At 43.8% G+C, this 25,884-nt stretch overlaps 1 protein-coding gene across 7 annotated transcripts in view; it reads right to left on the reverse strand.

Moving 5' to 3' along the window:
- Window positions 1–8,435, reverse strand: part of NEO1 (neogenin 1) — a 159,191-nt gene extending 150,756 nt beyond the window's left edge. For 2 of the 7 annotated variants that reach the window (XM_074354196.1, XM_074354194.1), the window contains exon 1: window positions 8,087–8,429. In XM_074354196.1, the coding sequence (XP_074210297.1) occupies window positions 8,087–8,216 (130 nt within the window). In that variant the 5' untranslated portion in view covers window positions 8,217–8,429. Of the gene's footprint in view, window positions 1–8,086 lie in introns of all 7 variants that reach the window. The other 5 variants (XM_074354201.1, XM_074354195.1, XM_074354200.1 and 2 more) reach the window with 4 other exon arrangements.
- Window positions 8,436–25,884: the final 17,449 nt, after the last annotated feature.

Here is a 25,884-nt window from a genome sequence, read left to right on the forward strand (position 1 = left end):
TCAGCTATGGGCTTAGCAATCAGACAATACAGTTTGTTAGAACTGCGTGTAAATTAAAGGCTATAAGCTCTAAACAAGGACCTTTAGGATCCTGAGAAACTTATCCACTATGATGCATAGACTTGGAAAATTATTTCTCATATTCCCTAGTCTCCAGTTATATTCTGGAGATGAAGGCACATGATGGTTGAGTTCTACGTGGGGGGGGGGGCTGCTATTAATAAAGGAATTATCGCCGTAATAAGAAGCGCACACACACCCTCCTGGATATGTAACACTATGTAAACTTAAAACAACTACTAACCCCACCTCAAACTTCAAAAGCTTCTAAGAATTAACCAAAAAGGTCCTCAAATATTAGTTACTACGTTAAAAGTTATGCTATGAATAAAAAATTACAAATATAATGTGTAATTTGTTATTCTATCCCTTGGATTTGTAAATAATGCCATCGCCTTAACTAGACCTTATATATAAAGATATACCCTGGTGATTTTTTTTTTTTTACTCACTCTGCAGCTGAAAAACAAATATTCTGTATTCAGTTTCCACGTGGTATCGTTTTAAAAATTCACTCTGCTCAGGACTCCTCAGTTTTACTGGCTATTACTGACCAGTAATAAATCCTGAAAACCTGCACGGATCCATCTCCGGATTTCCCGAAGACACGGAAGTAGCTGCACACTTAGATGGCTCCATTATTAGCATTCTCATACATTCAGAGATTCCAGTAATCATTTCACTTAGAGAAAATGAAAAATAACTCCTTCTGAGAGTTCTAGTCTACTGACTTGGTAAAACTAAGTTAGGACTAAAGGATGACATGACCAAAATTCTGAGAAAAGCAGCACTATTACTCAACAGTAACACAACGATTCCAGAATTTGTTTTCCACCTACAGCAGTTATGACACCTTCTCTGTCCAAATCAAGTTACCCATTATCCACGGGCCTGGCTCATCTCTGCTAGCAGGCCAAGGGTTCCTAGGGAGAGAAAACACATCTAACTCATCTCAGTATCCCCATGGTGCGCAACTTTGTGCATAATAAGCCCTCGGAGGTAACATGTTAGCAACTTGCCAAAGTTAAAAACTAAAATCTTAGTCCAAATGACTGGAAAATTAAAAATTTTTTGGTTTGGGCTTTTTCGGGGGGCAGGTGGTAATTAAGTTTTTTTTTTAAGTACTTTTTTTTTAATGGAGGTACTGGGGATTGAACCCACAACCTCGTGCATGCTAAGCACACACTCTACCACTGAGTTATATATACCCTTTCCCCTGGAAAATTAAATTTTAAAATTCTTGCTATAAAACAATTTTTTAAAAGGTTATGTCTGTTTTTAATAGGAAAAGCAAAGACACACAATCTGCATTTCAGACTGCCCAACTGCTAACTCCTTAACAAGAATTCAAGTACTGACTTCAGTAAAAGAAAACATATATTAACTACTACTTCTCTCGCTCTCCTCTTTCTGTACATAGGGAGTCAAAAGGAACACCAAAATCTGCTTATTTCAGCCAGATCTGGAACTTGGTCAGTTTACTTTACATCCTTTACAAGCCTAGGAGCATCTAATCTTTTAAGTAATACTGCAACTTAAAACATCTCACAACTGCTTAACACTGAAGCTTTATTTCTTGAAGTCAGCCTTTAAGCTATTTTTACACATATAAAGTAAAATCATACACGATCATTTACAAGCAACTTAAAAGATTTTCTCAATCATATCCAACTTCACTGCAGGAAAAAAAAAGATGTACAGTAACTTGGGCTTTAAGAGAGTGATAGAAGGTAATTCCTGAATCAAAGAACAGAAGCAATCAGTGTTCAAACACAAGAAATGAACAGAGGTCATTTAGATGAGATAAATCCACTACTCAATTTTAAAGGTTTTATAAGTTATAGAAACCTGGAGGTAGAAGGGAACTTTGAGATTACCTATTAATTAGATAATTAATTAATCCCTCCAGTTAACAGATGAAACAGAGAAGCTATAGGACCTGCATTTTAAAATAACAGCCTTAAGTTCACAATTAAAGATGAAACTACCCTGAAAAAGCAGTAAAAGTACTAGTCAATGGTATTACTCTTAATGATACCATTACTCTTCTACAGTAAATGGAACCCTGACTCTCACATACACACAAAGATTATCTTTTCACCAACAATCCCATGCTGGAAATCCAAAACATGAAGGGAAAAGACTATATGCAGGAAGATGTTCATTACAGCATTCTTTACGGGGGCAAAATACTGAAATCAACATCCACAAAAGGAGCATAATCATCAGCACCAGCACGCAGCACAGTAAAGAGCACAGGCTGCGGCCCTGCAGAAACCGGATTAGAATGCCAGTTTTGCCAGGAGAGCTGTGAGGTAAGTCATTTGAGACTCAGTTACCTCACCTGTAGAATGGGGAGACAGGACCATCTTCCCCACAGGGTGGTATAAAGGATTAGATGCATGTAACGGAGCTTGGTACAGTGCCTACAGCTCAGTGAGGCCGCTATTAATATTATAGGCATTCCCCGGACTATTCTTATTATACATTTAGGAAAATCTATACGCACTGTCATGGAAGGATCTCCAGTGCAGTGTTAAGTGAAAAACAAGATGAAAAACAACAGGCAGCATGAGCCTGCTTATGTATAAAAAAAATAAAACTATACACACACACGTGAGAGCAGAAGGAAAGCATTAAGAGCAGTTATTTACAGGTTAAAAAAGGATTTGTTGGTGGAAGTTTTACTTTATGTACATCTATATATTTCTTACTTCAAACATGTACTTAAGTATTTTCAAATAAATTTTTAAAAGTAAACTGATTTAAAGATAGTGTGGCAACAAAGAAAAACAGCATAATGTGCATGTAAAGTTGTACAGACACCATGATTACAGTGTAAAAATGGCGTGCCACATAACAGCGGCTAGAAAGAAATACATCAAAATTACACCAGCAGGTGTAAATTAAAGTTTTTGTCTCTATTTCCAAAATTTTTAGTCAAAAAACTCTAAATGAATCCAAAATCCAGGTTATATTTTAATGTCATCTTTCACTGGCCTGTGTCCCATGACAAAGTCAATTTTTAAAAATCATAAACACAAGACTTTTCCTCACGTCACCAGCTCTCTGGTCAATGTGATTGCACCTGCAGTCATTTCCCCTGACTGTTCTGTTGTTGATGCAGTTTTACCTAGAAGCCAAAGTGCCTACCAACAGCATGGAACCAGACAAAAACTCAGTAATAAAATGAAGGGTTTGGGAGAAAAGACTATTAAAACAGATAAACAGAGCTTCCACATTGTGAGATTAATGTTACTCCAATATTTTATATTAACATAGAGAAAACTCACAAAGAAACTAACAATGATCACAGGAAAAAAACCTACACTTTCAAAAAATTTATGAGAATTGTAGTATATTTTTAAGTTCACAGAGAATGTTAAAACCATTCTATACAGGTACTGAACTTTACAGTTTACAAGCAATTTTGCATTTCATTCTTTTGGCAACTCAGGTAAGCAAGGTTTTATTCTTGCCTGCCTAGAGCCCCCGGATTTGTGGGAATGTGTAGAACCGAGTCATATTCCAATCCTCTGCCTTCATGTAGGTCTTTTCTGCACTATCCCACATCATGTATTAATTTTCATATGGTTTACTAAAAGCAGTCACACTTATCTCCTCTGAACATCCATCCTGGAAATCTGTGAATTCTTTTATACCTCATCTGGTTAGGCAGGCAACGCAGAGCATCAGTCCCTAATTACAGACAAATTAGTACGATCACTGGTTGTTCCAAAGATGACAAAACTAATAAATACTAATACTGCAGCATACCCAGAAGAAGATGACCAAACTCACAAAAGGTCACAAAACAAATTAACATGAAGAATGCCTGAAGGAATTAGGATGATTGACTTAGAAAGGAGAGCAACAGACACACAAATGCTGTCACCAGACACATGACCGACCATCATATAAAGGAATCAGAATTGTGCCGTAAGACCCGAGTCGGGCGGGTTAAAACCAAAAGCAATTCAATATTCATTCGATAAACAAGTACTGGTGATCTCTCTGTGACAGACGCTTATGCTACCCCAGGTAAGGAAAGTCCAAATCCTCAAGAGGTTTGACTGGCAAAGGGGACGAGAAAGTAACACAAGATGAAAAAGACTCAGAAAGCTCTGGGAACACAGAGAATGAAGACACAAACTCTGAGGGAGGGTGCCAGGGGAGAAAAAATTCACTGGACAGAGAGGAGGCGTTTCAGAGGTGACCAGGGTGGGAAGTGGCATTAACGGGAAGAAAGAACAGCATGTGCAAAGGTGTGGAGACCTGAAACTCCGCAGTAACCTGGCGTGGTGGAGCGCCAGGGACATCTCAGCTGTGCCAAGAGACGAGGCTTTCAACTGGGAGTGCAGGATAGTGGCAGAGAACATCAACAGCCTCATGATGCCCACGCAGAGAAGTTTAGACTCGAACGCTCAAGCTGTGGAACGCTAATTGTTAAGAGGCTGTACGTAGGAGAGTGGCATGCTCAGAAGAATATCTAAGACAGCTCACTCCAGCAGGAGAACAGACTTCTAGAAGCTAACAGTGGAGATAAAGAGGTTAATTACAGAGCCGCTATTGTCACTCTAAGTGGGGTGATAATGATTCAAGAAATAGCTAGGAGGTAAAAGTTAAACAGAATTATTGGCTAGAGGGAAAGGGGAGTGTCCAGGATGACTTCTAGATCTCCACCAGGTTGAGTGGTGAACAGTGATGTCCAAGGCAGGTAACAAAGGAAGACAAGTCCACACCATCGTTCAAACAATGATGAGAACCCTGGGACAGAAAGTGGTCTGTTACTGTCTGGAGAGAGGGGATGAGGGCAAAGATGAGTTTACCTGCGGTCTTGGGTAACATAAGGCGCCTCTTCAGTGAAGCTACAGACTGCCACGTGAGGATGAGTGGACTAGGAGGACCATTAGCTTACAGGAGCAACCGAAGACAAGTGTACAGAATGAGACCAACTTTAGACACTAATATTTAATGAGGTGAAAGAAAAACCTGAAAACAAATGAAGAATTGATCAGAGACGTAAGAGATGAATCAGGAGCTAGGGTGGTGCCAAAAATGGCAAGAGAAAAAAAATTCAAGAAGGGTGAGAAAATGTTTACTAGAGCAAAGTTTACTAACAGAAGTTACTCAAAACAGGAATGGACTGCCTCGTGAGGTAATGAATCATATCATCAAGCAAATGATTCAGGCGAACAGTCATCTGTCTATGCAGGATGTTGACAAGAGGATTTTTAGCTTCAATGAGAAGCAGAGCTACATGACCCCTATGGTACACCTCTGAAGTCTAGGTCAAGGCTCAACGTCATTAGGACATTTCATCAAACACTCTTCTGCCATCTGATCAACTAAATGGGGTATTCAATTATTCTAATAAAAGTTTAAAAAAACAATTTCTACATATTTCATGTAACTCAGAAGCAATCAATACTGAATTAAAACTTTTCACTAATTCTGCTCTTGGGACAAAAAGTTGCTGTTCCAAGTGTGGAAATAGCTGATCTAGTATACTTCAAATTCAAACTGATTTCAAATAAGCTCTCAACATCGTCTTCCTAACTGTCTACACCCTTGCATCCCAATTCCCACCACCAGCTGGTACCACCATTCCTTAATCCCTTCCCTCTGATTAGAGACCTGCGTTGCATGGGCTGCTCTGTCCTGTCATCTTTCCCTAGGTCCCTCCGTATCTGCCCAGTAATCTGCCTTTCCTTCCTACCACCACCCTGTGTGCCTAATCATTTCCAACCCTCCACCTCTGCTGCCCATTTTCTATCACTAGTCCTTCCCTCGCCTTTTTCCTCCGCCTCCCCATGTCTACACATCTTCCCTATGCTGGAAAAACACCCCATTTATCCCTGTCCCACACCGTCTTTCTCCTTTACTACCAAATATCTCCATTTCCTATCACCTACTCACTGTAATCCCTTACAGAAAGGTGTCTGAGTCTAACCCCTCTACAAAAATTAATAATTTAAGCCACTGACAAATGGCACCTAATTTACTGACAGCTTGTTCCAGTTGCCATTTACTCCCTGCTCAAATCCCTTGACGTCTCTGCAGCTTGTGAAAGAACTGACCAACCCCTCCTTTCCCTTCTGCAATGAGGCAGGATGGTTTGTGGAGAGCACTCTGCAGAGATTGAGACCTGTGTTCTAGACCCAGCTATACCACTAGTTAGCTGCGGGCCTCCTCACCTCCACTCCCACTCAGATCTCACTTCTGAGATACCATGTCACCCAGGTTAGGTTAGGCACCTGCAGTAAATGATTTCTCAAAACCGACTCGTCTCCTTGGTAGTGTCTGTCAGAACTTAATTACTATATAATTAGCAGTTGAATGGCTATCTTTCCTACCCACATGCCAGACTGCAAACTCCATGAAGGCAGAGCCCACATTTCAGCCCTGCCTTGCACTTCTCATCAGTGCAAAAGTAAATGCCCATCAACTGAATTAATGTTGAAATAGATGTTAAGACCACTTTCTAAGAGACTGATTATTTTTATGAACCTAAGTGATAAAATTACTACACTCTACTTACAAAATTACTGACAATATTTTTATCAGAAACTCTTACCAACTACCTAACACACACACAACATGATGAGCCACATATAAAATTCCACATACAGAATTAGGAGAAGAGAGAACTTCTTACATTTTTCTTGCCCATCCACAAGCACAGAAAGGGCTGGATCAGTTACCTACATTTAAGGACCAACATGTGTATTCTGGGTAGGATGAACATGCAAGTTTGATACCAGCACACTATTGTTTACATAGGTGCTTTGATAATCCCCAGTGGCACGTTCAGGTTTAAAGCTTTTAATTTTGGCAAAAGCCATGTGCTATATATACTCTGTAAGAAAATCAAAAGAAAGTTTTTAATCAGCCAAGTTATACTGCAGTGTGATTTTAAATATAAACCCAGGAAAAACAAGTAATAGTGGTGACTGGAAGCTGCCACTGTGCCTGACGACTTCCAAATACAAAAATTTCAGCTCTCACACAAGCAGGTGAAAGTTGTCAAGTTTTATGACACACCACCTTGGTCAAACAATTTAAACAGATTATATGCTAATTTGCCTTCAACTGCTGAGTGGGTTCTGCTCCTCAATTACATTGTAAGGTCTCTACGGGCAGGTCTGGCGTTTTGTTAATTGGTCCCCTTAAATAACCAGGAATGCAAATGTTTTCAATAATCTATCATATAAAAAACCTGAAAATGGCTTTTGTGGCTAAATATATTTAAATATTGCCACTTGAAAACAAAGTACAAGTACTTAAAATCCGATGCCTAGACAATTCCCTAGGTTAAGAGCAGTTAACGGGCTGTAAATATAGTTGTAATCCCCAGGAAAGAAGCAGCATTTTCATAACGGAAACATTAACAGATATAATCACTTGGAGCCATTCTCCAAGGCGCCCTGATCGTTAAGTCAACACCACTGGCTATGAGGGGACAATTGTGTCCCTCTGACACCCTCTCTCCCCGCGGCCTCGGGGCTACAATTTCGCACAAGGATACCTTCGAGATGAGCCAGCCTTCCCAGGGACTTCAGCTGGGAAATCCCTGGCCAGGGAATGCGAAGTTCAAGCCCCCCTCCCCCTTCCATTCCTGAAAATTAATGAATTGCCCGTACGATTGTTTATTTAATGAGGTGTGTAGTGGCCTCTACTGGTGCTTGTGTGAGCACAAGAATGTCCCACTCTTACAAGTGGGATGAGCCTGGGGGAGGGGAGGGAGGCGAGGGGTGAACCTGCCTCCGGGTACAAAGCGCAGAACTAGACCCCGGAACCCCCGACGCGCCCCCACGGCCGCCCCTCCCCTGGGGCGCCCCCGCCGGCCCACCTCACTCTCCACCCAGCGCGACCCCCTTTCTCCTCCGCAACCCGAGACGAGGCAGAGAAGTTCCTGCACGTTTCCTCCTGGATCCTAAACAAAAACACCGCGGCCACCGGTGCCGGTGCCGCGCCCCCGCCCCCACCCCGCGCCGCCCCGGCCCGCGCCCCGGCCACCGCTTACCTGGGGACTGCGGCGGGGAGCCGCTCCTGGCGGCCGCGGCGCCCGACGCCCAGCGCGCGAGCAGCAGCAGGCAGCAGAGCCAGAAGGAGGAGGTGCCGAGGACTCGCCGGGCTCCCCGCTCCGCCGCCATCTCTTCCCCGCGAGCGGCGGCGGCGGCGGCGGCGGCGGCAGCGCCGCGGAGCCCTCGCCTGCTTCCCTCCCGCGCGCCTCAGCCGGTCCCTCGCTGCAGGCTCGGCTCCCGCGGCCGCCGCCGCCGCTGCTCCAGCCCGGCCCGGCCCGGCCCGCGCGGCCCCTCTCGCGGGAGGGGAGACTCGGGGGCGCCTCCCTCCTGCAGGGGGGCGGAGAGGGAGGAGAGCCGAGAGGGGGGAGTCAGTACATTCCGGGGAGGGGGGGGTGGGTCGGTCTCCAGGTTCCAGGCGCCGCCACCCGCCGCCGACTCCGGCTCCACACACCAGCGCGAGGTGGGCGGAGACCGCGGGCGGCGGGGGTCGGGGGCGGGGACCCGGGGCGCGCACCCCCGCGCACGCGCAGGCGCGCGCCTCCCTCGCCCGCACCGCCTTGCTCCGCGCGCGGCCCGCCGCAGCTCCAATCCCGGCTGCCGCCCGCTCCCCTCCCCCTTCTGCCCGGAGCCGCGGACGGGCGCGGGGCGCGCGCGCCGGGCGCTGCTGCTGGCGTCAGGGAAACCCCGGAGAAGTGGATCCTCCTCCTCCTCCTCCTCCGCGTCCTGGACCCCGCGCGCTCCCGCCTCCCCTGCTCCTCGCACCCGGGAGAAATTCTCCCCTCTCACCTCCCCGGACGCCGCCGGCTGCAGAGACCTGAGGGCGAGAGGCGCTCCGAGCCCGGGCTTGTCCGCGAGGCCGGAGCGAACGCGCGCCTCTCTCCAGCCTGGGCCCAGGGCCTCTATATAGGGCCTCAGAGGAAACCGAATGGCCTCCGGGAGGAAACCTGGGTGCGCAGAGGGTCGGCGCGGGGATTTATGTTCTCGCCAAAAACAATAGCGATCCCGCCCGGCTCTGGCTGGGACCTGGCGCGGCTCCCGTGGGAGGGGGCCCGCCGCGCCGCCGTTGACCTCCGCTTCCCCGCCGGGCCGCCCTCGCCGCGAGCTTCCCCGGGACATTGCCGGGCCCGCCCGGACCGCGGGGCCCGCGCCCCCACCCGCAGCCCGCAGTCCGGCTCCAGGGGAGCAGGGCGCAGGCAAAGGTGCCCCGTGTCCACTCCTGCCGCCGGCGCGAGGGCCCAGCCGCGCCCCACGACGCCCCGGGCTGATGCTCGGGCTGTAACCGAGACCTTTCACCTCTGCTCTGCCGGCCCCCGCGCATCTTCGTACCTGGGAGTCACTCTTTTCGCTGGAAAACCAGGAGCAGGAGAGATGTGACTTTAAACCTCTTGCTCATCGTGAGGCAGCACCCAGGCTGACCAAAGTTAGGGAAAAGCACTGTGTGGTTACACTGCTGATGGGAATACTGACATTTGTATAAACTGCACCCATGGAAAATATTTTAAGAAAATTTCTTTGTATGGTTATGCACTTGGAGAGTCATGTTTGGTTGTTAGTATGAGTTGGATTTTTATTCACTGGTTCTGTATACTCAATAACCAAAAGTATTGCTTTCCACAAGTAGATGGCTAGTTCTCTAACTTCCACATCCCTCTGCGCCTTCTAATTACTTCCTTCAGATATTTTTTATTCTGAAATGACAAAAAGCAGTGTAAGGTTTGCGTTAACATTGGGAGGGAAGAGCTCAGAATCCTCATAAAACCTCTCAGATCATCCAAACGTTGGAATCAGGAACCCTTGGAAACAATTGGCTCTTAAAAAAGCGAACACAGGCTTATTGTTTTCCACTAGGGAAACAATTTAAACATCTTTTTGTTTTGGTTAGAGTTGTTAAGTAGCAAAAATATTTCCTAAATACCCCTGATTGACCTGTTAAATTAGAAATAGATTACCTCCCAATTACTTTGCAAGTATTTGCTTAATTAACCTTTAATAATCACATCATTATTCAGTTTTCTGAGATAATTAATGAGAAAAGCTCTTTTGGAAACTATAAATTGCCTGGCAAATGTTAATATTCAGATACCTTTTCTAAGTCTGGAAATTTTTCATTATATCATAACTATAAAATGCATAATATAACTTCTAAAAGGAAGCTTACGTTTATCTCCAAGTTTGAAAAATATGTGCGTTATGGCTAATAAAGTAATCAGATTGATTTTCATGTATGGCCTCTGTGAACTGTCTAGGTTAATTTATCAGCCCACTGTGTATGTTAGGGTTAAATCAGAAGTTTAAAGCACTTTCTGTAAAATAGAGTGACTAAGTCATATATTTCTGGCTTGTGATCAAATCACAATTTTAATAAAACCCACTCTAATAAACCACTCACAGTTGGGACCCAGATTAAAAGTTACAAATTTTCTACCAGTTCAAGAGCAAGGCTGGAGTAGACCAGACAGGCACTTGAATTCAGATCCTCCACCTTCTTTCAGTTTAACTGACAGTGGAAACATTCCCCTTAAAAGTCATCATTTAGACTAATTAATTTCTTCTTTTGTAAGGCATCTCTGAGAAAAGATTTTCTTAGGCATCTTATTTATCATTTTCATTCTCTGAACAAAATTTTCAATTAATACCTCAGTCAACATTTATACGACTAATCATATTTTTATGGAGTCTAAATTATTAATCAGCATGAAGCAATGTTAAGACATTCATGAATTTACCATCTGAGTAAAGTTAGAACGTGAGGCCCATGTTCAAGGCATAGTGCACAAAGGAACTTTTAGAGCAAAGAAAACAGACTGGCCATTGTTTGTTAGTATAAGTTATCAAAGTGCAGGCCAAAAATAACTAGACCAAATACTCTTGTGAAATTTATTCTAAGTGTACTTTGATATAAAAATTAAATGCAAAATTAATAAAGCCAATGAATGTAAAACTTAGTAAGAATCTTATTCTCAATGGTGAAAGGATTATTTTTCAACTTTAGAGAGGCAATCTAGTTCAGTGTTTAATTGCTGGCAGTAATTAGGTTCTGCAGCTGATCTCTGGCTGAATCCCAGTGTCCAAAGTAGAGAAAAAGCTAACTCTCTGACAAGTGGATCCCAGTATAGAACACTCCCTGGTCCCAGCAATTTTTCAGTAGGAGTTACCCATGTCTTCAGACTGTGATTTTCTTCTGCACAGATGTTGACATATTTACATTTGCCCTTTACATTCCACTAGGTAAGACTTTTTATTTCTCCCTTTCGCTTCCAAAAGCCACCTGTTCTAGGGAGCCATCTCTGATTAAGCCTAATTAAGAAGGATATGTGCTCCTTAAGGACAAAGCCTTCACAATATTAATTTTGCTTGTTATACCTTGCTTTAGTTAATCACATATCTTTAGTTCAACAACAATCTATTAATTCAACAAATAGTATTGAGGACCTGTTACTTTGCCAGATATTCTAGGTGCTGGGATAACAAGGTACCGGTTCATTCATTTCACATTTATAATGCACTTACTATGTCTCAGATCCTGCCCCGTGTTAGGGGAATGAACTGGTGAGCCAGATAGACAAGGTTCCCAGCCTAGCAGGAAAGATAAACAATTATAACAAAGAAGTGTGAAGAGTGTTATGGTAAGGAAAGATAAGGAGTGTGGGAAAACATCGTCAGAGCATCTAATCTGACGGAACTGTGTGTGGGGGTGGGGGAGCAAAGGCGGGGAGGGATGGGAATTAAAGAAGCGTGGGTCTCTAAGCTGAGACAAACGTGGAAGGAAAAGACGGGTAGGACTTGGCCACCCTGCAGTGGGAACTGACATCAGATTTGCATTTAAGAAGGATTGCTCAAGGCTGCTTCATGGATGTGTAGGTTAAAATGAGACACCACCAAGAAAACCAGTTTAGGTTTTTGTTAGCGGTAGTCTGGGGAGGAAACCCTGGTGGCCTGGAGTAAAGCAGAGGGAATTAAGAGAAGTGAATAGATAAGAGAGATTTAGGAGATAGGTAGAAACTACAGAGGTATGTGGGAGAGAGGAGATGTGTGTGATTCAGATTTCCACTTGGGCCACTGAATGAAGGTGGTGACATTCACTGGGAAGGAGCAAGGAAGAGGAGCAGATGGGAGGCCATGTGAGTTTACCTTTGGACAAGTGCCTATGTGACATTTGAGTAGAAGTATCAGTAAACTGTTTGTTATTTGGGTCTGGAGTTTATCGGGGAGAACTGGGCCAGAGAGAGGTGAGGCATCAGTTTATACCGTATATGCCTGAATATAAGGTGCTTCTGAATATAGGGTGAGCCCCCATTTTGCAATTAAAAATCCGTCCACCCAATAAAACTTGGTGATCAACTTGAATGTATAAAGTTTTAAGCAATATAGATGGAATAATCAAGGATCTACTTATAGTGTTCAATGTATTAATTTAATTATACTTTCTTTACGTATTACATAAAATATAGTTTAAAAAATAATGTTATTGAAACACGTCACAGTGTTTTATTGATCACCAGGGTCACATTTTGAATCTCTGACACAGTTGTTAAGGACACTCATGCTCACTTCACCTAAGGTTTTGCCCCTTTATTTGATGTTGTCACTGGGCATTTTATGCTGAGCCTCTGTATCAAATCACACTACATCATTTATCCTGTAATTGAATTCACTATCGTACCATTTTTATAGTGACTTTCAAAGGCTTGTTTACAAGAACATCCAATATTTGCAAATGTGAAGGTATTTCTCTAGAAGCTATTTCTAAATCTGTATTAAATTTCCTTGTTTCCTTTCTTACCAATTCTGTCAGGTGGCTTCTATATGGACCTGGAATGAGATCATTTTGTGCTAATGTGTATCCCCCCGAAGAGCATTTTCTTGTGCAAAATAACTGAGAGAACATCCAGTGATATGAAGGACTTTTTAGGGGTCAGAATATAAGGCGACTCCCTCTTTTCTAAGAGATTATTGTGTTCTGGTAGAGGGTGCGTGTTGGTCTTATATTCAGGTATTTACAGTAATGCGAGAAAGTGGTTGAGGTTGTCCCAGAAAAGCTGAGAACAAACAAACAAACAAAAAAAGATTGAGGACTAGGACCAAGCCCAAGGAACACCAGTATGTTTCAAGTATAGAACAGAACGAGGAACTTGCAAAGAAAGAAGCCGACACGTAAAAAGAAAGCCAGAGGCATACGATATCCCAGAAGCCAAGGGAAGAAAGCGGTTCACGGATGTGGGTGATCAATAGTGTCACGTGCTCCCGAGAGGCCAAGCAAGGGGAGACCTGAAAAACACCCGCTGAATTTAGTTGTGAGGTGTCGTGGACAGCCTTAGTAAGTGCCGTCACGGCAGAGTAAGGCCACCTGATTGCTATAGTTTGTCACTGAGGATGAACAACTTCTTCAAGGAAGGAGAAATAGGAAGAGAGAGTTGAGAAGTCTAGAATGGATTTTGTTGAGAGGGGAATGGACTTAAATGCTGCTTTAAGGAGCAAATACAGAGGGAAGTGTCGAAGATTCAAGAGAGAAAGGGGATAATTGATGGCTGTAGAAGCGGCGTGGTAGATAACTTGGCAGCTGTAATTCAGTGAAGCCCATGATTATCCGACCTCAGCAGTCTCAGGGAGCTGGCAATGGGCAAAGAGGGCTTCACAGAACAGGGATACACCCCTGCCTTGTGGTTTCCAGGCAGCTTGCAGCTGAATTTGAGCATGTTCCAGTCTTCTGACACCTTAATGAAGACTGAAAATTAGAGGCAGCATTCTGATATTTGCTACCCAGCCCCCTAAAATCTATCCTCAGAGGACACATGGTTGGGTCCCAACAGACAGCAGTCACAGACAAGGTAGTCCACCTTTCCAGTCAGAATGATAGGATCTTGCTTTCTGGTTGCAAGTAACAAATACCCAAAGCAAAACACTATCTTAAGCAGAAAGAAATTTTATTGGAAGAACCCTGGACTCTCAGTACAAGGATGCAGCCAAACCTCAGGAATGGAACTGGAGCCTGGAGCACCTTAAAGAACCCAGAAAGTCCCCTTTTGGAAGGTGTCTTGTCTCTGCACATCTCTCTGAATCTGCCTCAGCTTCACTCTTGCTGCTAAATAGCTCTCTATGTGTCTCTCTCCACGTCGCAGGAGAGGGCCGCGGCCAACAGCTTTCAAGTTACTCTGCTGCAGTGTGATTCTGTCAGCCCCAGCTACAAATTTCCCAGTGAAAGGACTGGTTGGCAGTCTTGGTTGAGATGCCCACTCCAAACCATTCAGGGAGAATATGGCAGTTCCCGCTGTAACCACATAAGTAAAGGAGGAATGTGCAATTCGTGGGAAAGAGGTGCCGCAACGCTGTAAAATGACTGCAACCCAATAAAAGAATGTTAAAAGATAAAATAAAATCTGATGCTCCATCTGTGTATCGAGGAAAAAAAGAAAAGAAAGAAAAGAGGTGCCAGACAATTCAAAAGGCATTTATTATAACTGGGTTCCACTTGTCACTGTATCTCGACTGCCCAGCCTGCAACCTGATGCTTAGTAAATATTTGTCTAAGGAATAAATATTTGGTGTTGATATAAAGATTTTTTTAATTATGAAAGGAAATTCAGATATAGGTCAAAGGATTTGGGCTTGGATAGGAAAAGCCAGAAAAGAAGGAGGCAAAGATGGACAAACGCAAATTGGGCTGAAGGAGGATACAAAATTGGTCCTTGAGCGTCTTGATTTTCTCCATGAAGTGGGCAGCAAGGCCATCTGCCCCAGGGAGAGGAGGGGTGTGGTGGGGTGTTTAAGGAGAGTGGTAGGTGTTTGAAAGAGTCCCAGGGGGGTTCAAGAAAAGGAACTAAGTATGGGCCCAGCTGAAATTAGTAATGATACATTTGTGAGGTTTTTTCTCTCCATCAGGTAAGAGGAGAGATGGTAGATGGTTGCACTGAACCCGAGTTTCTAGGAGTAGGTGAAGGAGTAAAAGGACAGACGTCAGTCATTAGATGACAGGGGAAAAAAAAAAAAAAAAAGAAAAGACAGTGAACTGGATGCCAGGATGCCATGATTCTCCAAATCGAAGAGAATTCTTATTTCGCTTGGGATTTTTTGTTTTTGCCCCAAAAGGTTGAGAAATGACAGTGGGAGCCGAGGTGAATATTAACACTACCTCCGGTCACTGGAAATCGGAACAAATGAGGTCCGCAGGAGTGGCCTCAGGAGAGAGCCAGCTTTCAAATAAGGCAGGAGACTGAGGGAGTGCCTGTGCGGAGACTGGGGAAATGGAGGCACCGGGTTACTGTCTGGCAGGGCTTCCGAGGGAACAGAGGAAACGGTTGGGAAGGAGGGTCAGCACTGAGAGTTTGCATCCATGTGGAGAAGCACAGAACACACTGAGCTGAGCCTGCAGGACGAGGACCATTAGAATGAGGGTTTGTGACTCAGCGGTGACACTAAGCCACGCTATCGTGTTGAGGACTGCGGACTGTGAGGAGCCCAGCCCCGCCTGACGCAGTCTTGGGGGTCAGGTCGGTGGGTGGAGGCCCGAAGGGCCGGAGGAGGGCCCCTCTGTTGACTTTCCCCCTGAAGGTTCTGGATTCCTCACACACGCCCGCAGGTGGGGCAGCCAAGAATGACAGCAGCTGAGGCAGCACTGCAGGGGCTGCAGTGACCCGGGGGCGGAGGTGAAAGGAGCCCTCCACCCCGGAAGTTCGAGGCTCTGCTCCAGGAGGAAAAGCTTCCCCGTGGCTTGGCCCAGGGGTTCCCAGCACGGAGCCAGCCAGGTTTCCCTGTGGTCAAACACATGCGGAGTCCCAGACCTCACCCCAGGCCCCTTGAATCAGCAGCTCCCAGGGGTGGGCCCCAGGGGTCTGTGCCCTTGAGCGGCCACCCAGTGGCTTCAGAGTTCCTCCCAGGAGGAACGTGAGGGTGGTGTTGTCATTAGATAACAGAAGTAAGCAGTGACTCAAAGCGTAATCAGTTTTATAGGTTTTCATATTCTGAAGTCCAAACTTACCGAATTATACTAAAATAAATCAAAACATTAATTTATAATTCCCTATTTTTAGCACTTTTGCTCTTTCTCCTTTTTCCTGCTTGTCATTATTTTAATTTGAAATCACACCCTCTTATCATTGGTGATTTTTAAAAACCATCCCTTTTGATGTTGCCTTTATCAGATTTTCCAGTATTAAAGAAAGGTGTCTTCCAGAACAGCTGGAAAATGTCCAAAGTAAATAGGAGAGGAAAAATCAACTGTCTTCCCTCCTCAACACGATTCTGAAGGTTTAGCTGTGCCTCCTTCCATGTTTATTTCTCTCCACAAAGTTTCTTTTTCTATATTTGAAATCATAATATATGGAGAAAAAGAAACTTTATAATCTTTCCTATGTGTATTTTCTTAAACAAGTGTCTAACTTTGCAAGAAACTAGCATAGGGAAATGTGTAATATATATATACACATTACTGCTTTCTTAAACTTTTTATATCATCATAAATGCTTCCCCATGTTATAAGTTCTTATTCTTAAACATGTATGTAATTGCTTCACAATATTATATTGAATAGATAGATCATAATTATCTAAACCATTTCTTATTATTGGATGTTTGGAGTTGTTCATTCATTTCACAAATATTTATCAACTTCCTACTACTGGCAAGGGTGCTGGCAAGGGTTCTGGGGCCTGAAAATACAGTAGTGAAGAAAGCGGGCAAATTCTCATGGGACTTACATTCTCCTGGGGGAAGACTGGCAATCAGCAAGTGTCAGGTGATAAGAAATGCCATGAAAATAAAACCGGGAGCGGTGGCTGGATGATGGCAGGGCTGCTATTTCATACGGCAGAGTTAACACCAAAAATGCTGTGGTGAGTAGATCAGTTCACAGGACTTCCAACTTTTTCAAGTTGTTTTGTCATGATAATTTACCTGTGAAAGATCTACTGCGTCAAGAAGTGTAAATTTTTTCATATTCTTAATTACATTCCAAGGGGTTAGAGCAATCTGTAGCCCCACCTTTACGGTGGGGCCACTGCGTTTCTACACTATTTTGTAACCTTTCCTTATTTGAATTTCTTACTGATTTGAATTTGCTTTTAAAGAGCACGACATCAGCTTCGATGGTATTTGCTGCAAATAACTTTTCCAGATTCTTGCCTCTTGCTGTTGCTGGTGTGCCGCCTTCTCCTTCCATCGCCACCAGTTGTCCCAGCCCTTTTCGCTGGACGATGTTTTCCTTATACATTGGTTTGTGCGGTTACGTTTATCATGTACGGTATTAACGTTTTATGTACTTCAGGAGCTCTTTCAAGCTTATTTATCTTGTTCATTGATCCATTTTGCGTTAATACAACACTGTTTTAATTATTCAAGTGTAAGGCATTCTAGCATCTGGCAGGGCTAATTCTCCCTCATCGTGCTTGCCTTTAACATACAGCCTCTTTGTTATTCTTTATGATTTATTCTTCTAAAGAAATCTTATACTAATTAGATCAAATATGCATCTCAGTCTGCTCTCCACCTTTTTGCATTTTTGATGACTTTAGGAATGGTATTTCCCCTTTTCATCACATTTTTAATACATTATTGCTGTTACACAGGCTAGATATTGATTTTTGTGTATTTGTCTAATCCCACCATTTTATTGAACTCTTTTTATCAATTCAAATAGCTTTTTAATGGAATCTCTTAAAGAGATTCCATTAAAAATGAGTATACAACTCATTTTCCCTTTTCTTTCTAGCAAGTTTTACTCTGTGTTCTTGATAACATGTGACTCGATATTTTAGGATTTATTACTGTTATGTTTTTATTTTGAAATACACCTCTTATCAAAATAAAAGTATTCTCTTTGCTGAATGGTTTTGCCTTTGAATTTTACTTTCTTTATGTTTATTTGTGCCTAATATATCTTTGCTTTCCTTTTTTAAAAAAATCGTTTTCCTTTCTGTTTTAGCTCTGTGCAGTGGACACCTGTGGGAGTGCCTGCCACTGTCTCCTTCTCTTTCAAGCACCTGATTACCATTGGTGCTGCCATGTTAGTTCAGGGTGACCCCGCTTCCTGGCCACACTGACTGGCCTTGGTATGGACTCCTGACCTGAGACTGGCCAATCATGGCACCCTAATCCCCTGACCATAGTGGATTTGTTCATGTATTTGTACCTGACCTAAATGGAGCCCGTAAGAGACTTGACTCCTGAAAGAATGAATCCAGCTTCTTTCTGGTGGTTTAAGGTCTAAAATTCTAAAACCATAAACTGTCCAAGGCCTAGTTTTTCAGCATGTGGAGAAAACTGGTATCCAGCCAGAGAGAATGAAGATGACATACAGAATTTGAACGTCATCCAAGTCCTCAGCTTCTGGTGTTTCTGAGGTACATCTCTGCACCCAGAGTTGTTCAGCCATACTCTGGGTTTTGTGAAATGCCTCAATCTTGGCCCAAAAAATTCTCCTTTTTGCTCAGGCTAATCTGGTTTTTGGTCACTTGCAATCAAAAGATTCCTAGCTAGTATAATATATATCTTTAAAACCAGTTGAAATTTACTCTTGAAGCAGGAATGCAAATGAGGTAGCTTTCTAATTTCTCGGGGTGATAAATAACTTTTGATGTTATATTGGTCAGATTAGCTCATCAGGGAACCAAGAGTGGGAAGAATACAATACCCTGGTTTAGGTTATCTTGGCCCCATTTTCCTCATCTCTTATGCCACCACTTCTCCCAGTAGACTGAGTGGTCATCGGTGGTCTGGTCACAACATGACCACTTTTCCAGTGCAGATATCTGAGCAGCAGACAGTTAGTTCCATGGCCTCTGGATGAAATGAAGAGTAAAAAGACCAGACTGATAGCCTTTGAGAACAGCACATTCCCTTTCTAAAACAGGCCCTGCAGTGCTGTCTTCAGGGCTGTCAGTGTGTACTTTTTGCCAGTGAAAGGTAGTTAGAGAAGAAAAAGAATGACTTTAGGGAACCGACTTTCCGAAAGGAACATACGTCCTGTCACCTCCCAACATTCTTAGGGGATTGATGGTCAAAGACAGACTCTCCAGGCGTGTGCCTCTGAGGACTGCTGATCCTAGATGAAAACAGAATCAAAGCCCACCGCGTTTCCCCGACAGGTACACCACCAAGAATGTCAAGATCTGTACGTCTGCTTGCCGGACATGGAGTTATCGCTTTGGATGGCTTTTAGTCCCTTACTAGCAGCTTAGAAATCAAATTACTGCGCTGAGTGCCAGGAGCTCTAGCTCACTGACTGAATCACTAAGTCAGACTGATTGAGGCAACAGAAATGCCTGAATAGTGCTTCCTTGAGAAAATGCAACCTTCAGAAGACATGACATTTACTTCTGACTTGGCTGGACGTCTGGACAGCTGGGAATTTCTGAGACTGCTCTTGACCCATATTGATTAAAAGAAATATAGAATGAGTTTTAAGAGTCCAAACGGACCTTTGTCCTGATTCAAACACAAACAGAAACACGAGACGGAAGTTTGTAGGCCGAATGCAAACCTAGCCCAAGTCAGTAACAATTGAGAGATTTTATCACCTGACAGCAGCTTTCAGACCCGTAGGAAATGATTTGAGAGGTTTGGTTTAGTTCATAATGGACCGAGTGTTAATGTCACAAATGCCTTGTAGAAATGATTACGGTTGTTTGGAGGCTATGTTGTCAGTCTCAGCAAGACAAACAAGAAGTATAATGTTACCGATGGCATGCGATCCTTCTCAGTCCTAGATGGGGTGCTCTGAAGACAAAAATGACGTGAGGACAAAAAACTTCTACCATTTCAGCCGACTCGACAGATGCCTTCAAAATGTTCACTTTAGCTCTTTTAATCACAGTGAAACACACATTGAGGGGAAAAAAATCAGAGAATTCCTTTAATAATTGGGTTGTAAAGTGAATGGCAAAAAGAAAATCTTGTAATATAATGTGATGTGATACAGTGCAGAAGGAATCCACCAGAAGTGTGTGATGGCGCAGGGAAGGAAGACGTTTTCCTGAGGGTTGCCGTGTGCAGGGCTGCTGTGGTAAACAGGCTGATGTCGTCATCAACACTTGGGACCCTAAAATAAGCTCGAGGATACTGAGATGTTATTTTGAATGAATTATTCACAGACGAAATAGCAAATTAAAAATAGCATGGTTGCACGATCCTTCATTTGCCGATACGAAAACTCTAAGAGAAAGAAAAGTTAACCATGGCAAGTGGAATGATTCAGCCGTGACTCAAGAGAATTGGACTTCTTTGTTCCCAGCTCTACCACTCATTCACGAGTTTACGTTCATAGACGATCCATGATCCCTGTGTCTACCTGTGCCAGATTCCAGAGAGACTTCCGCAACTACAAGCAGTGATGTGGACCATGTCCATGTAGAAAGCAACCTACGAACTACACAGTTCATTTTTCTTCTTCTGACTTTGATACTGAAAGATATTTTGTGAGGAAACACGATTTTTTTCTAGGAGGTCAGCCCTGAATATCTCCAGCTTCCTTGATTAGCCATTATGACCTATTTGCCAATTTTTCTATATTCTGAGAGAAAAATTCTCCTAAAGCACAGCTCCAAGAGGTAGCATGGTTGAATCAGAAGAAGAAGGTGTCACTAGAGTCAGGAGACCAAAGCTTGGCACCTTTCTCTACTCTAGTTGAACTTGTTAATGATTACTTCATCTGTTTCCAGTACAGGTAGACTCTGAGCGCCACTAAAGCACAAACAGTATCTCCAGTGGGTGGAACTGAGCTGCTGATTCCCTCAGCCCGTGGACCAGCTGAGTGACTGCAGGCAGACTCAATAGTATGCTCAACTCCGGCATGCTGTAACCATGTTTTCAGTTTCTATGAGATCCAAGATACTGAAAACACGGGGTTGACTAACACTGACATTTTTCAGTCTAGAAAACAAAGGCTGAAATAGGATCAGATCTTTAGAAAGATATGATGTGAGCACAGCGCCAACTTGCCCCTTTAAGGTTTCCTGTCCTGCTCTTACTCCCCTCATGTCCATTTCCCTTATAGCCATCAGAGAGGCGATTCTAAACACATGTCCTCCTGAAACTCCACCAGTGATGCCCAGTGTCTACAGGGAAATGTCTAAACTCTCAGATCCGTCCTACTCCAGGCTGCACCCACTTTTCCAGGCTCATCTCCAATGCTGCCACACAAAACCCGGCAGCTCCTACCTCCTCAGATGCCCCATGCTTTTTCATGCCTCCATGCCTTTGCTCAAGCTGTGCCCTCTGATTAGAATGTGTGTGCCTGGTAAATTCCCACTCCTGTTTCATATTTCAACTCTTCTGGGAAGCTTTCCTTGCCCAGAACCCCATATACCCCGACAATCCCACCCTCAGGTAGCCAACTGCTCCCTCTGTTTTAGCTACTTATCCAACCTGAACACACTCCTGTGATTGCACTTTTTGCCATGTTATGATTTGCAGGTCTGGCTTCCCCACTCAGGCAGGGACCACGCCTTACTTGTCTCAGTAATTCAGACTGTTGGCACTGTAGGCGCTGGGATAACGTTTGTTGGGCAGATGGACACACCGACAGATGGCTGAATGGATGAATGAACTCAAGTTAATGTGGGCTTGTTCACCAAATCTCAAAACCCTGGTATGACAACTTTGCAAATTAAAGGAGGTAAAATTTTATGTAATGTACATTCATTTGGCACTTAGCATGTCACAGTTTATTCTTTTATATTAACCCCCTGTTTCTTCCAGGAGATCATAACTTACCAACATACATAGCAGTGAGGCATGCTGTAGGTAACAAGAGACTTGATTCTTCTCAGACTTCGTACTGCAAGTGTCTGGTCTCCAAGCCAAGTCCAACCACCATTGTTGGAGGGGTCCTCTTGGGAGCCACATTATTTAATGGGCAGCTGGTTAGAACTGCACGGAGCTTAAGATTTGTTGCCACAGCCCAAGGACTGCCCTCCTCCCAATCTCCGGAGGTGTTCCTATGAATTAGTAAGCACCGTCCCTTATCTTCACTTCTGAATCCAGAGCTTAGCTGAATAAAGCAAGCAGAGCTAGAATCAAACAGCAGGAGCTTCCTCTCTCATTCAAGGCACCATCCCTGAATAGAACAATGATGTTTAATTAGGGATTTGGAGTTTTAAAAGTGATTGAGGGGGGAATAAAGGGGGTTGCTACAGCAAAGGAAAGTATCAGAATGAAATGAGACCTTCAAGTTGAGCAGGACTCACCTTTCTACTTCATCCTCTTCCTTTCAGCAGCGGGATGCAAGAACCGTGGTGATCAGGAGATTGGGGATACCTACTGTTACTCTCCTCATCTACATCGGGGGCCCCAAGCTGTGGAAATTCAACCTGCTAGTGAAGCAGGACTTTCTGCTGTTAACTAAGGCCTCTGTGACGCCGCCCCCACCCGTAAGAAAGCCCTTGGCTTTTTGGCCCTCGTCAGCTCAGCCCTTGCGATGTCAGGATTCAGGAAATTTGGACCCTTCTAAGCTTATGGAGGTCCTGCTTTCAGGAAACACCTTTTACTGGAAGAGTGTCTTTTTGAGTTTGGGCTTTCTAACCTTGAGAAGGAGTTGACGTGCTTCTTCAGAGTGTGAAACGAGCAGATGGTGTTGTTTCACTCCAATTTGTTTTGCATGGACTGAGGAGGAGGCTGTGGGGGGAGGGATAAATGTGTTCTATTCCTGCTTGCTAAATACAGCTTATTGGCACAAAAATGCCACTTCACTAGCATTGGATCGCCTACTACTTAATAAGGACTGGCACTTTCCTTACTCCATTTCAGTCTGGAAGTTATTATCAACATGTTTTTCACTTTATCCAGAAGGGATTATACTCTTATTACAGCAAAAAATAACATATTTGGACTGCCCGTGCTGATCCCTGAAGGAGCTTATCGTGAGCCCTTTGAGGTACTGCAAGTCACTCAAGGCACACTCTTTTTTAATAGTAGGTGCCCCTCTCCAGGCACGTTCACCTCATTTTCAACTCTACATTCAGCTCACCAACACCCAAAGATGTCCCCAGTGAACGAGGACGAGGAGCCTAAGCATGCTCATGGGAAAGTTGCTGAATTTCCAATGACCCTCAGCTGTCCAACTATCTATCTTCCTGCTAGAAGGAATACAGGCCAGAAAAGTGGTTGTGGGGCCTCATCTTCCACCTTCTGCAAGAGAACATGTGGACCTTTTTCTGGGCGAGCAGCTGCAAACTCTACTCCAACCTCAACCAAAGAAAAGGGCTCGGAGGGCTACCTGCTCTGTTAGCAGTCACCACGTGTGTGCTGTTTCCGCTACTCATTGCTTGGAAGCAGCGACAGCACCTTTCTATGCCTCCGACCCACCCGGTGTCATTCACTGGCACAAAAACATCAGTAATTAAGGCAGACTCTGCTGAAGCTTTCACTGGAGGAGAAAGAGGAGCGGAGGAGAGCGCTAGAACCCGTGCCACGCGGACACAGCCCCCGGATTTGCATAGTCCCCTCAGGAAGAGCTTGGCAGCTGTTGGACCTGTCACCCTCTTCAGAAGGCACGCTAGGAACCATTTACTGTTGTGTAAGCCTAGCCTTTGGGGGTTTCACCCCCTCCCCAAGAGACATTGAACAACACCCGCATTCTCCCCAGTAAGTAACTTTACTAACGTAACCTTCACCTCCTGGCGCCGGTTCTGGCCCGGCCCCCAGAACTCACTGGGGCTACTTCCTACTTTGCTTACTGAGCTGGCTTCTTCCTATTGTTGCCTCCTGTTCCTTTCATCTCCTTTGTTGTCTGCCCCTTGGCAACCAAGGCTCATCTTAGCCCTTCCTTGCTTTGGTGACCTGTTTGGGATACCTTTCTTCAGCCAGACCCAGCCATCTCCTTAGGACGAGGACCCAGGCACTGCTGCCTCTTCAGGGGACAGACCCTGCTGCTTTCTCCCTGCCTGGACCACTTGCTGAGAACGCTGAATTGGGTGACACCAAAGCCCTTGTCCTTAAATGAGATCCTGACATGGCATACAAGGAATTAACAAACGTGTTCATCCTCCACTAACACCTTGAACTCGGAGGGACAGGCCGCCTGTGGCCTCGGAGACTGACCATAGGCTGGAGATGGCTGATGGTAGCTCCGCCTGGACCTCGTCCTGGCCTGTGCTCTGCTGGCTCCTCGTTGAGTGCACCACTTGTGACCGCCTTGCTGGTTTGACAGCTGTCCACTTGGGCCTGGCTTTGCCTTTGGAGTGCCAACGCTCAGAATTAGAGCCGAGCCTCTGTACCTCAGTGTCAGGTTTGATGCTGCCTGGGGGCTCCCCTCTTTTGATGCTGGTGGCCTTGCCTCACCACAGCTGTGGGAAGACCCCTGCCTGGGACCCACTGGGCAGGCATCTCCCACCCCCTCCCCCGCCAGTCACTAAGGTGGCACGAAACACATTCAGAGTTTCCAGGGAAAGAGCTATATAAACTGACAAAGTCATAATAGGTTTTCCAGGTGTCTGGTATTGAACCAGACAATCTGGCATTTTAACTTCCTGTCTAGTTAAAGCAAAAAAAAATTTTTTTTTTAAGAAGGCACATATTTCTGGATAGTTATCAGATAAAAAACTATTTCTAAAATGTTTATATATATATATATATATATAAAATGCTACACAAATGATAAATACAAACATTTGAAATAGGTGGATACATTATTTAAATCAGCTTTTACATCACCTCCTCTTCCCTCCAAGCTTCACCCCAAATGCAGGCTTGATACTTTTGTAGGAAAAAAACCCTGGAAACCCACATTATTGTTGTTGAATGCAGAACTTCCTCTTTTTTTTTCATTTAAAAATGTACAGTTAAAAAAAAGTACAGTAACTTGCTGTCATTTTTTTAAAACAACATATGTATGTTAATTATTTTCAAATGTTTGGTTTTCAATAGAATACAAAATGTGATTTCAAAGGACATTCAATCATGATTTTCATTCCTTTTCATTTAATAGTGTATTTTTAAAGTGCTATTGGATACCTAAGAGAACCTCATGAATTCTTTCAATAATTTCCTCTGTTTTGAGCTAAGAAGCATTTTTGCCAAAAAGAGCTGGAACCTACAAAGCTTTCGGACTATATTAAACTGTACCAGTTTTTCACTTCTTGAAAGCTTGCCAGAATATTATCTTCTCCAGTTTATAATTTTTTCCTTTTTTTCCCTCATCTACCAATTGAATAAAAGTGAAAAGGCCACATATTTCTCGTCCTATCACCAAAGTAAACATTTCTCCAATTACCCATAAAGGGCAGATGTTTCCAAGGGCTTATTTATTGTATATTAGCAAAAAGGTAAAGTCTGTAGTAGAAGGCTCTGTGTCACACATAGAAGTTCTTAGCAATAGCAATTAAGTATCCCCTAAGCTCAGGGGAAAAATACTGCCACATTGGCCATGTTTCTAAGAATATGTTCACCAACTGGCTGCTAAAATGCAACTCTATTGTGGATCTGAAGAATTGTTTCTTGTAAGTGTCACCTTCATAATTCATTTGTTTCACACTGTTACAGACACCAGAAATATAGCCACAAACAAAATAGAGAAAAATCCCTGCATTTTACAGCTGCGAGAAGAAGATCTCAGTTTCTTTAACAGTGCTAGCTTACTAAGAGTACATAAAAGATTACTAGAATCCAGAGAAATCCAGGCTTCCACAGTCAGACTGTAAATTTCCGGGTAGTACCCTCCTGGAAGGAAGGACTGAGAAGCATTCAGCTCCAAACCCCTCCTTACATCCAACAAAATTTGTTGAAAGCATGGATGGTCCATTTCTGGACCAAAAATTTCTGCATACCTGGAATGATTTCTTTATGTAAATAACCAGCATTTTTTCAGGTT

The sequence above is a fragment of the Camelus bactrianus genome, chromosome 27 (genome assembly GCF_048773025.1).
Source record: "Camelus bactrianus isolate YW-2024 breed Bactrian camel chromosome 27, ASM4877302v1, whole genome shotgun sequence".
NCBI classification, from domain to species: Eukaryota; Metazoa; Chordata; class Mammalia; order Artiodactyla; family Camelidae; genus Camelus; species Camelus bactrianus.